Consider the following 11,247-nt stretch of genomic DNA (forward strand, 5'->3'; position numbering starts at 1 on the left):
AAGAGATTCAGAGCAGTCCTGCAGAGAAGGACTTGGGGGTGTTGGTTGATGAGAAAATGAACATGAGTCAGCTTCAGTGTGCGCTCGCAGCCCAGAAAGCCAACTGTATCCTGGGCTGCATCAAGAGGAGCGTGACCAGCAGGTCGAAGGAGGTGATCCTGCCCTTTTACTCTGCTCTTGTGAAAGCTCACTTGGAGTATTGTGTGCAGTTCTGGTGACCTCAACATAAAAAGGACATGGAACTGTTGGAACAAGTCCAGAGGAGGGCCAAGAGTATGATCAGGGGGCTGGAGCACCTCCCATATGAAGACAGGCTGAGAAAGTTGGGGCTGTGTGGAGACCTCATAGCAGCCTTCTAGGATCTGAAGGGGGGGCTATAGGGATGCTGGGGAGGGACTATTCATTAGGGACTGTAGTGATAGGACAAGGGGTAATGGGTTCAAACTTAAACAGCAGAGGTTTAGACTGGATATAAGGAAGAAATTCTTTCCTGTTAGGGTGGTGAGGCACTGGAATGGGTTGCCCAGGGAAGCTGTGAAGCTCCATCCCTGTCAGTGTTCAAGGCCAGGCTGGACAGAGCCCTGGGTGACATGGTTTAGTGTGAGGTGTCCCTGCCCATGGCAGACAGGTTGGAATTGAATGATATTAAGGTCCTTTCCAACCCTAACTATTCTATGATTCTATATCAGACTATGTATTAGAGCTGAGAATCCATGCTGCAGCCTCTGGGCAAAGTCTCTCTGATCTGTTGAGCAATTGGTTAGATAAAGTTCTCATTGGCACTCCTCTGGTCCCTATCTCTCTGCCACTTCCTGGCCCATCAGTGTGCTCTCCCCACCATTTGCTCCTCACACAGCACTACACCACTCTCCCCTGCCTTCCAAATACTTTTTCTGCTTGCACAACTACCTGCTGCATAGCAGTGAGGAATCTTTCCAGGATTCTCCTATTGGAATAGAAGAGCTTTCCAGGGTCTTGAACAGGACTTCAGGTCATCCTGAGATGCTGAGCTCCTGTCCTCCCAGTCCCAGAAAAAACAGTTACCATGATCCCCCCAAAGGCAGAGACAGCTCAGCTGAGGATCTAGAACAGAGATCTCCCAGAGGGAAAGGAGAAAGAGTAAGATCATATTCTCTTCATCCTCTCCCTAAGCAGGGTGAACGTAGCCTCTGGGTTTTGAGATTCATTTTTTTTCCTCCTCATACTTTCCTATCTACTTCCTTCAGAAGATCATTTCATGGTGGAAGATTAATTAGATCAAGAGCATGGCCTCAACTGGGTTGACACCCCTGCTTGGAGAAATAAGACAGACACTAACGAGCAAGATCAGCTAGGCCAAGCACATATGGTCTGCAACTTTCCAGTCAAGGAAGGAAAAATAACAATCTCTGAGATTGTTTTCTAACTGGTTAAAAGATTCTGTTCTTACCAATTGCTTTGTCTGTTCCTTCTACCTCTGTGCCACACGTACTGCGGCAAATACTGGTCAGTCACATGCAGCAGAGATGTGGAGAAGAAAAGACATTTTATGAACGACATTTGTAATGATGCAGGGCTGTGTTTCCCTACTTCCCTGAAGCCTCCTTACTTCCCTGAAGCTTTCCTGCTTCCCATTCCCAGGCCTGCCCATCCCCCGCTGCTGCAGGTCACTCGTTTCCAAAGATGAACTAAAAAACTGTGACAGCTTTGCCAGCAGCATTTCTGTTTTCAGTCCTAATTCAACAGGACATACAGGACACAAATAACCTTATCTTCAGAACTATATATAGTTGCCCCTTTGGAAAAAAGCAAATGCTGGGCACAAAGGGTATACATATAGCTTAAATAGGTCTCCTGTCTTGAGCCAGCATCCTATGATAAATAACAAGGATTTTACTGTTCCTTCTGCTACAATCAGATATCAGGATGAAAGACTGAATTATGACAAAGTACTCAATCATCTCGTACATAATATAAATTCTGATGGTCAGAACACATTCATATCATTATTGATTTGCCCTTTGGTATCAAATGCTGTAAATTAACTTATCTTCCCTAACAATGAGAGAAATACTCTAACACTGAAATGTCATCAGCACCCGTTTTCTTAATAAATCTTCTTTCAGTTTAATTTTTACCATCAAGTATCCTATAGTGTAATTTAGAGCCTGCATCTGAAAACTAACAAAGGTTCACTCACACAGAAATTGTAAGATTAATTGTAGTAAATAGCTCGACATCTTGTAAAGCTAAAACAAATTGCAACAGGTTTGCCAGCCTCCTTTGGGCTGAACAGCAACAACAATTTATATATATACATGGTTTGGAGAAAAAACAAGGGAAACTTTACAGAGTGGGACTTCTTAACAGCACTTAGAACAGGTCAGGCTTTGCTCATGTTGAAACCCTTAGAGTTTTACTAGAGACAACAGAAATTCAGTAAGAACAATTCTAGGGATTTATTGTGGGATGAAACTGGGGGTTTCTATCCTTTTATCAGGCATGGGTCTGCTCTGTTTCTTTGGCCTGTCCTTGAAGACCCTGGAACATAAAAAGCCTTTAGAACTTTATTTACAACTGGAGCTTTTCATTAGGAACACTGTTTTGCATTTGTAGTAAACATTCTCCCTTTGACACTACATCATGCAGTTGATTTGACGTAGTTGGAGCATAGAGAAAGTAGGACATAAGGAAAGAATACTGACAGTTTCTTTCTTTTACATTTTATGTCATAGCTAGAAAGGCAGCTAAGGACAGAGATATTTTTCTATCGTTTGGAGTTTAGTGCATTCTTTCCTATCTTCCAGTAAATAAGGACAGACATCAAAAGGCAATTGTAGATCCACTCTGCTATAATCACAGAGCAGCTGGGAAAAGTTTCTCACTTATACTCTTAAGCTGACTGCCTGATGCCCTCTGCTTTGAAACCCCAACTTCAGCCATGCTATGACATCTTCATCTTAACAAGTTCACAAGCACCTGGGCAGATGAGATTAGGTTAATTGTACTAGCTGCGAGACCACGGTCAGTAGTAACATTCTCCCTACTACTGTGTGACAGACCTTACGCATACACCCTGTGGCCCACAAGGGGACAGCAGGTGTATCTGTGCTCTCTGAAGCTTCCCTTAATCTAAAAGTATGTTAGGCTGCTTCATTCCCAACTCTGCTGTTGATTATTGAGTGATGTCGAGCAAGATGCCCTTTGTCTCAGGTTCTTCAATTGTAGAAGAAGGAATTTATCTCTTGTCTCTGTTCTACAAGTGCAGATGACTGACAGAACATCCTGCCTTCACATTTCATTTCAAGTAAAGCACAGAGATGGCAAGCACCAGCAATTACAGCAGGCTTTCCTTCCAATAAATGGTATTAACATCAGAAATCTAGAAGTATCTAAGCTTAGAATTGAGCTTAAAAAGCATCCATCCCAGCGAAAGAACAATAGGCAGGGACTACTTGAGAAACTGAAATAAAAGCACTTAATGACAATAGGAGATTGAAGAAGGGAGTAAGGAAACTCTCTCATAAGGCAATTACTTCACATGCTCTCTCTGATACTATATTCTTCTATGCAGCATACTATTCCTAGAATTGCTAGTGCTTTCCAAATAGACTTGTCACTCCGCCATGGATACATATCTTTCTCACTGCACTTTCCTTACTACTGTTAATATTTATGACTCAGAATAGCCAGCAAATAAACCCACAAACAATGAGAACCAAGGGAAGAATGAGTGCTTATCACTAATGGTCTTAACAGTATACTTTATTGAGTGAAAGATCTTGATGCTATGACATTTGTAAAATCTAGCATGATTCTTTGCAGGGTCAGGACTTCAAACACACCCAAGTATTTCTCACCTCCACCTAAACTGCAGGTTTTTACTACAACTGCTCATTAGAAAGCTAAGATAATTGTATCCATTACATATGCCCATTCATCTATATAAAAATATCTCACAAAATACTCAAAAGTGGTAGAGATCTTTTGTCAGGTACTATACATTGCAATCTGAATCTTCTGACATTTGCAAACCTCTGTCTTCTTAGACACAGTGAAATTAATGAGTTATGTCAAACACACACCATGTTCTCTGTGACAGAAACAGTAAAATATTCTTTGTGGAATATGAACAGAATGTCACTAAACAATTGCTTAGACTATGAAAAATTTGATCTGCATTTAGAGAAGTTGAATATAAATGGAGCATTTAAAACCTGGATAATCTAGATGATCTATTAATTATCTCTGAATGCAGACTCATCAATACAGAATTCAGCTTGTAAGGCTGTGTTTAAATTGAGTACAAAAGACTGAATTTATCAAGACTAAAAATTATATTTATATTGTATTTGCAATGTCATTGCTAAAACAAAAGTTACATTCTTATGATAAATGATGACTGTAAGTACTGTAACATCACATTTTGACTTTTGTATTTCCTGAATTTGTTAATTTTTTAATTCCCTCCAGCTCAAGAATGACTGATTAATTCAAAGAACCATAATAGCTAATCATTGGTTAAATAAATTTAAAAGGAGAATGTCCCTGGAGATACCATTGCTCATTTTAATTGAAATTAACATTTTGTGATGTAATGTAAATAAAGGTTATTGTATCCTTCTGATCCTAGAATGTATTAACTCTTCTATCTACCCCTAGAGATCAGCCAAGGTTTAAATTGCCAAGAAAATTATCTGTAGCATGTGAGATAATTTTAGTGAAGCGGGGGTATACATTTTAACATACAGCCTGTATTATTTTACAAATTAAGTCTAAAGCACTGTATGTCTAAAATGCTGGTGGAAACAAATTGTTATCTTAGCAGAGCAATATCATCTATGCTGTAGTTATAAAAAAAAAGCTTAATAAGCATTCATGGGCAACGAATAGAGGTGAACACTTCAAAACTGGGATTTTATTTCAACAGATATAAACATAGGTAAAGAACGTTATTTTTAGTAGCTAATCCTCCAACAACTGATGTGGCTGTTCACATGCCCTTATAGGAATAGTAAACCCTATTAATATGTGGATAAACAGATAATCAATTCTTTCTCATCTTACGAGTGAAGCAGCTAAGTTCTTCATGACCAGTACAGATAATTATACATACATAGAATTTTACTGACCTTTTAAAAGTCTGTGCTGCATGTATCTTGGTAGATATAACATACAAAACCAGGCTGCTGCCAGGGATGACTTAGCTCAAATTGTGTCTTCTTTATTTATTTATTTATTTTAAAACAAAATATCTAACTCAGATGAGCTATCTCATTGTAAAAGCCCTTAGGAAGACAACGTGTTACAGTCTTCATCTCAAGCCAAGGTCAACAATGCTGGGAATAGAAACAAATTCACCAAGATAAAAACTATTGTGATTATCTCTCCATTCAGATTCTGTAAATAATGCATTGGACTTCAAAATGTTGTGGGAAAATCATATCTCTTGGGCCAGCAGAATCACAGTTAAAAATATAGACTTCATTTCTGAAAAATATATGACTATTATTTTAACAGTTGCACATTGAAACTTAACACTTAGGCATGTTGTAAATGTCTATAATATGTGAGAGAACAAAAATATCTCTCAGTCAGTGGCATTTCAAGGGTTGAGAATGTGGGGTGAAAAAAAATCTACAATGACCATGTTTGGCAATCTTGTCATAAATAAAATTATTGTGTAAACAGAACTGAAGTCAAAAGTATGCTTAGGCAGAGCTGCATGCTCAGTTTCTGCCAATACACTGGTCTGGCCACAACTTGAACCAGATAAGCTTGTTATGCAAATGATGTTAGCCATCAGGAAGGAGGTAGATAATAAAATTATTTGAAAGCTAACCACTCATCACAAGGGTGACAGAAACATCAGGCAAGGTCCTAACATATGGATAAAAGGCAGTATGGAATTTATACAATCATTGCTTTTAATTTATCTTAACTAAGCTGTCACAAGGTGGGCATCAATAAATGCATGGCTAATGCATATAAATGAGCCAATTATCAGTAATGGCTAAAAGGTTTACAGTTGTATGATCCAATGTTTCATTATTTTTTTTCCTAGAAAATCCAGTAATGTAAAGCCAAGCCCCCATAACAATATTTTGCAACCTCTGCATCATAACAACTCTACTAACACATCCGAGAATGAAGCAATGTCAGAGAATTCCATTTCAGTGTTCTGTTAAAAGTAGCTACAAACCCAACATACTTATTTTGCTTCATTTCTCCATGTTAAGAAACTGCATATGAGCATACTTCCTTACTTCATTGTATATATTACTGTAGAAATGAAAAGCAAGATCTGAGAACCTGCAGATGCTCCTGGTGAGAGGAAGTAATTAAGCAAAAGTAATTAAAAATCAATGTGATTAAAATATATATAATTTGAAGATACCAAAAACCCAAGGGACAAGATTAAAAACAAGCATAGCCATAAAAATATTCATGTATGACTTCTTTTACGAACAGTGCATGCTGAATTAAAGGACTGAACAACTGTTAAGAAATGTTAAACTTGTTTTTTTTTTGTATGTCTCTCAAGCTCAGTAGGGACTTTTAAACAGGGAGATACTAAGAAACAAAAACCTGTGTAACAATGCTGAAGGTTAACACACAATGTTTCCAAAAAAGAATGTAATCTTATTTACCAGGGGTACTACCTCTCTAAAGCACAAGTGGAATACAACCCACCAGGGTTAGAGTCTCCAGAACATAGGCTACAGTTCACAAATAGTGTAAATAGTTTCTCTGTAAGAGAATAGAATTCATCCACCACCCAGTGACTTTTGTAATTAACACTAATTCTGTCATAGATCACAATGTACACTGCTGTGTAAACACGGACATGCATTATGGAGAAACAGAACTCAGGTAAATCTGCTCTAGAGGAATACATTTCTATCACCTATGCTGGAAAAGATTCTGTGTTACACTGCAGTAATGACAATAATGACCTTCCTCTGTAGACCAACCACTATAGTGTACCTCCATCTTCCTGCCTGATTGAAGTTCAGCATAGTAAATACAAATATATTATGAATAAATTTGCATTAGTCTTTAACTTCTAAAATGACAATACACTACTACACAACTGATAGAAAAACATATCAGAAAGGGATATTGTACTCCTTCACAAGTAACAAGGCACATTAAGGAACAGAACAGATTCAAAATGCAGACGTGCATATTTTCAAACCTATCTTGAAAAGTCAACATTGACAAGCGGTGTTCAAAGCATTTGGTTATTTGATCAGCATAAACATCCCAAGGGTTTGATGTTATGATTCCCCATGTTACACAGTTTAGGCTGTAATAGGTCACAGTAAAATCCTGAAGAACCCTAAAAATCACTCATAGAAGTTGCTGTAAGATTTCTGAATACAACGCTAACAACTACTAGATGGTAATTTCTTAGTTTCATTGCTTTACTTTTTGTAAAGCAAAAGCATATTTTAGTTCAGGGACAGCCACATCCAGAAACTTGGCAAAGGCTAGGTAACACATTACACTCTTGGTACAGTGTTCAGTTACATGTATTGGACATGCACCCTACTGACTATTAGTAAAGAGGAAAAGGGCAACTTTCTTCTTTCTTGTCTTTCAAATTCTTATGTTAAATTAACCAGAAGTCATATTCATTAACCCTTTTTTCTCCTTGACACCAAATTTCACTGCAAAACCATCAAGGAAGTAAGTATATTTATAAATCTGTCCCAGGTCCACCAAAAGCAAGAAGCAAATCAACTAAAGAGTTCAGAGAAGCTGTGAAGCAAATTATGTAAGCAGATCAAACTGCTGTATAGTTTTCAAAAGTGAAGCATGGTCTAGAGTCTGTGAAGAATTACGTTAAAACCCTGCAAAAGCAACAACTCCATAAATGAATTCTGTTTTCAGACTGACACACGTAGGCCTTGCTGAATAAGCTGGTTTTAGAAGAAAATACAACTCACTGCGAAATGAAATGGTTGAATCCTCTGCACCATTTTTCAGGATGTAGCAAAGTAGGAGGTGGATTTCTGAAAAAAAAAAAAAAAAAACCACAACATTTTGGGGTTTAAAATGTTAATGTTTACTGGAATTATTGCACAGTCAACAAAGATGATACTTATTCCCCTAGGGAGAAAATGCTCAAACTGTCTGTGTCCTCTTCAGATGCCTGTTGGGTTTTTTCTGCTGCTGCTTATTCAGTGAGAGTGCTCCTCTTTTCCTATTCTTCTACTGGTTGGCAAGAAACTCAACATGACCCGCCAAGTGTGCACTTGCAATCCAGAAAGCCAACTAGATCCTGGGCTGCACCAAAAGGAGTGCGACCAGCAGTTTGAGAGAGGTGATTGTCCCCCTCTGCTCTGGTGAGACCCCATCTGCAGTATTTTGTTCAGCTCTGGGCCCCCCAACACAAGAAGGACATGGACCTCCTTGTGCAAGTCCAAGATGGTCAAAGGCCTGGAGTACGTCTCCTATGAAGAGACACTGAGAGAGTTGGGCTTGTTCAGCCTGGGAAAGTGTCCAGGAAGACCTGACAGCAGCCATCTAGTACCTAAAGGGGCCCTACAAGAAATCTGGAGAGGGACTTTTTACAAGGGCATGTAGTGATAGAACAAGGGGGAATGGCTGAAAGAGGGTACATTTAGATTAGATATGAGGAAAAAATTCTTTATTGTGAGGATGGTGAGAGACTGGAACAGGTTGCCTAGAGAAGTTTTGGATGTTCCATCCCTGGCAGTGTTCAAGGCCAGGTTGGATGAGGCTTTGAGCAACCTGGTCTAGTGTAAGTTGTCCCTGCCTGTGGCAAGGGAGTTTGGAACTAGATGATATTTAAAGTCCCTTCCAATCCAAATCATTCTGTGATTCCTCTTTTATGTCAATACCTTTGAAGCTGGTAGTCCTTACAGCTCATGGTGCACTTCACAACATTTCCCATTCAATTCATCCTGATTCAGGAAGGAACAACTGCTACTGAAAGATTAAGCTAGCCATCATACCACTTTACCCTAGATCACTGATTCTGACCACAATTTTTATGAGAATTGGTATCTTCATCACTAGAACTACAAAATTGTCAACAATCTGTAGGATTTTCAGTCTGGATTTCAATCTGTATTCAGTTTAGATGACATTGTAAACTCTACAGCTGTTAAAAATCATTGTTACTCTTAAAGGCACATAAAGCAGACAGTATTTTTACATTATGTAAAGATGTAAGATGTCCTTCCATAAGGCTTTAAAGTTCCATATTAGCTGACATGAAATTATTTTCCTTGCTGATTGTTATTGTAACAGTTAAATACACAAACATACAGAGTAAGGCTTATAGGTCATATTAAGTGGATCAAATTTTAAGTGACTCAAATTTAAGCAGATCAGCTTATAGCAGGAAGTGTTCACAAGCCTCCTGTTATTCACAGATCTGCTGCTATATTATACCATTTTATCTTTCAGAGGTTTCATCTGCAACTTCAGATTTGAGAAGTACTGAAGTCTATTTAACTTTTTAAGATTAAATTTGTGGTTTATGAAACATAAACCACATGTCTTTTGCTACCTTTGAGGGCTCAATGCAAAGGGTCACGCATTACTGAAATGGCAGAAAAAGAAATCGCAAGACTTATTCTATGACAGAAACTCACTAACATTCTGGATCGTACCATCAATCATCTCGTTTATACCAGGGCTACATTCCACAGCATGACACTACTCAGAAAAATCTCACAAACAAAAAGGCAAGTAGTAGAAACAACATAAATTTTTGCTGATCTGCTTGGTAGTCTTGATTTTTTCATGAATATTCATTCAAAGACTAGTTCCATTTAACAATTACCCTCAAAAATCCAAATAAAATAGTTTAAGAAAAAATTACAATGTGGCTTTGTAAGAGATGGACCATTTTTTTCATCTGTAGCTATTCAAAACAAATGCAGACATCTAATTTTACTGCGGGTTGACATGTTTCCTGAGATATGTTACTACTTTTCTCTTTTGTTACAGGGGACTCAGGGAAGGCAATTTTCTACATGAAGTAAAAAAATACAGAATGTTTGAGCTGCACATTGCTTATCAAATTTTCATTAGGAAAAAAAAAAAAGACTGGTTATTTTCTATTAGAGTAACATTTCGGAGCTGTCTTCCATTTACCAGCCTCAGATGTTCTTGCACATCACAGAATCTGTTCTTTTAACAAGCATAAAAATAACCATGGGAAAGTATTTCTAGTGATAGTCCCACAGAAAAAAAACAAACAAAACAACAACCACAAAACAAAACCAAAACCAACCAACCAACCAAAACCAAAAAACCTCACACCTTTAGAAACCTCTTGCTCTTTAATGAAAATGGTTATCAGTCCGAACATTCCACATGCATGAACTCTGCAAACAACTTTAAGGGACAACCAACTGGGGTTCATATATGTTTTTAGTCTTTATTTTGCATGAATGATACTCTGACAGTCTGGATTCTGATAAGACCAATTTTTTATTGCAATGTGAAGTACAGTGTATTTCTCTTCAGAATGATATCAGCACTGTCTACAGATTGTCTGCTGTGAAATTTTGAATTGCAGTGCAAAGAAATTTGCTTTTTCAGTAGCTTACATATTCATGAATATGTAGCTTTGTCTCTTGTGTTCACACTGCTCTTATTCTTTCCATGGTGGTAACAACAGTGCTTACAAAACCCATATGGTTTGGAGACTCTATTAAGAATCTCACAAGGAATATCCTGAAAAAAAAGACACAGAGATAGTTACATTAATTGCAAATATAATAATAGAAAGAGGTGGGATTTCATTATGGAAGAACAGACCAGCAGAGTCAATGTCATTCAAGAAATACACTTAGTCATTTGCAGGTTAATTATTAACGGAGAAAGTGGTGTTTTTAAACACATAGGATATGTTTAAATTACTAAGCTACTAAGCTCTCCCTGATAGTTACTCTCTTACAGGTGGCTGAGCCAAATCAGCAGAACTAAGAAATCTATAAATCTACTGATGTTTTCCTGAGCTTGATACTTCTGTATTTGCTGACAGATGATACGTTATTCTTTGTGCCTTTGTATTAAAAACCTTGAACTAGTGGTCTTCTCTAATTAAGCCACCAAACTGATGCTTCATCTGCAAAATGAGCAGATAAACATGACCAGAACCTTAATTCATTAGCATCTGTAAAGCACATTGGTTCAATTTGATAAAAAACATTACCTAACTACGAAGTACCAAGTCAGCTCATCTTTTTCTGGCATCACATCCATAAACCATTTCCAGAAATG

At 37.8% G+C, this 11,247-nt stretch overlaps 1 protein-coding gene across 1 annotated transcript in view; it reads right to left on the reverse strand.

The window, feature by feature from the left end:
- MYO3B (myosin IIIB) overlaps positions 1 to 8,878 on the reverse strand; it is a 129,628-nt gene extending 120,750 nt beyond the window's left edge. Inside the window, exons 1-2 of the mRNA XM_034065762.1 lie at positions 8,850 to 8,878; positions 7,932 to 7,997 (exon numbers count right to left, since the gene is read on the reverse strand). Of these exons, the coding sequence (XP_033921653.1) occupies positions 7,932 to 7,997; positions 8,850 to 8,878 (95 nt within the window). The remainder of the gene's footprint in view (positions 1 to 7,931; positions 7,998 to 8,849) is intronic.
- Between the last annotated feature and the right edge of the window lie 2,369 nt (positions 8,879 to 11,247).

This window comes from Melopsittacus undulatus, chromosome 8, assembly GCF_012275295.1.
Source record: "Melopsittacus undulatus isolate bMelUnd1 chromosome 8, bMelUnd1.mat.Z, whole genome shotgun sequence".
NCBI classification, from domain to species: domain Eukaryota; kingdom Metazoa; phylum Chordata; class Aves; order Psittaciformes; family Psittaculidae; genus Melopsittacus; species Melopsittacus undulatus.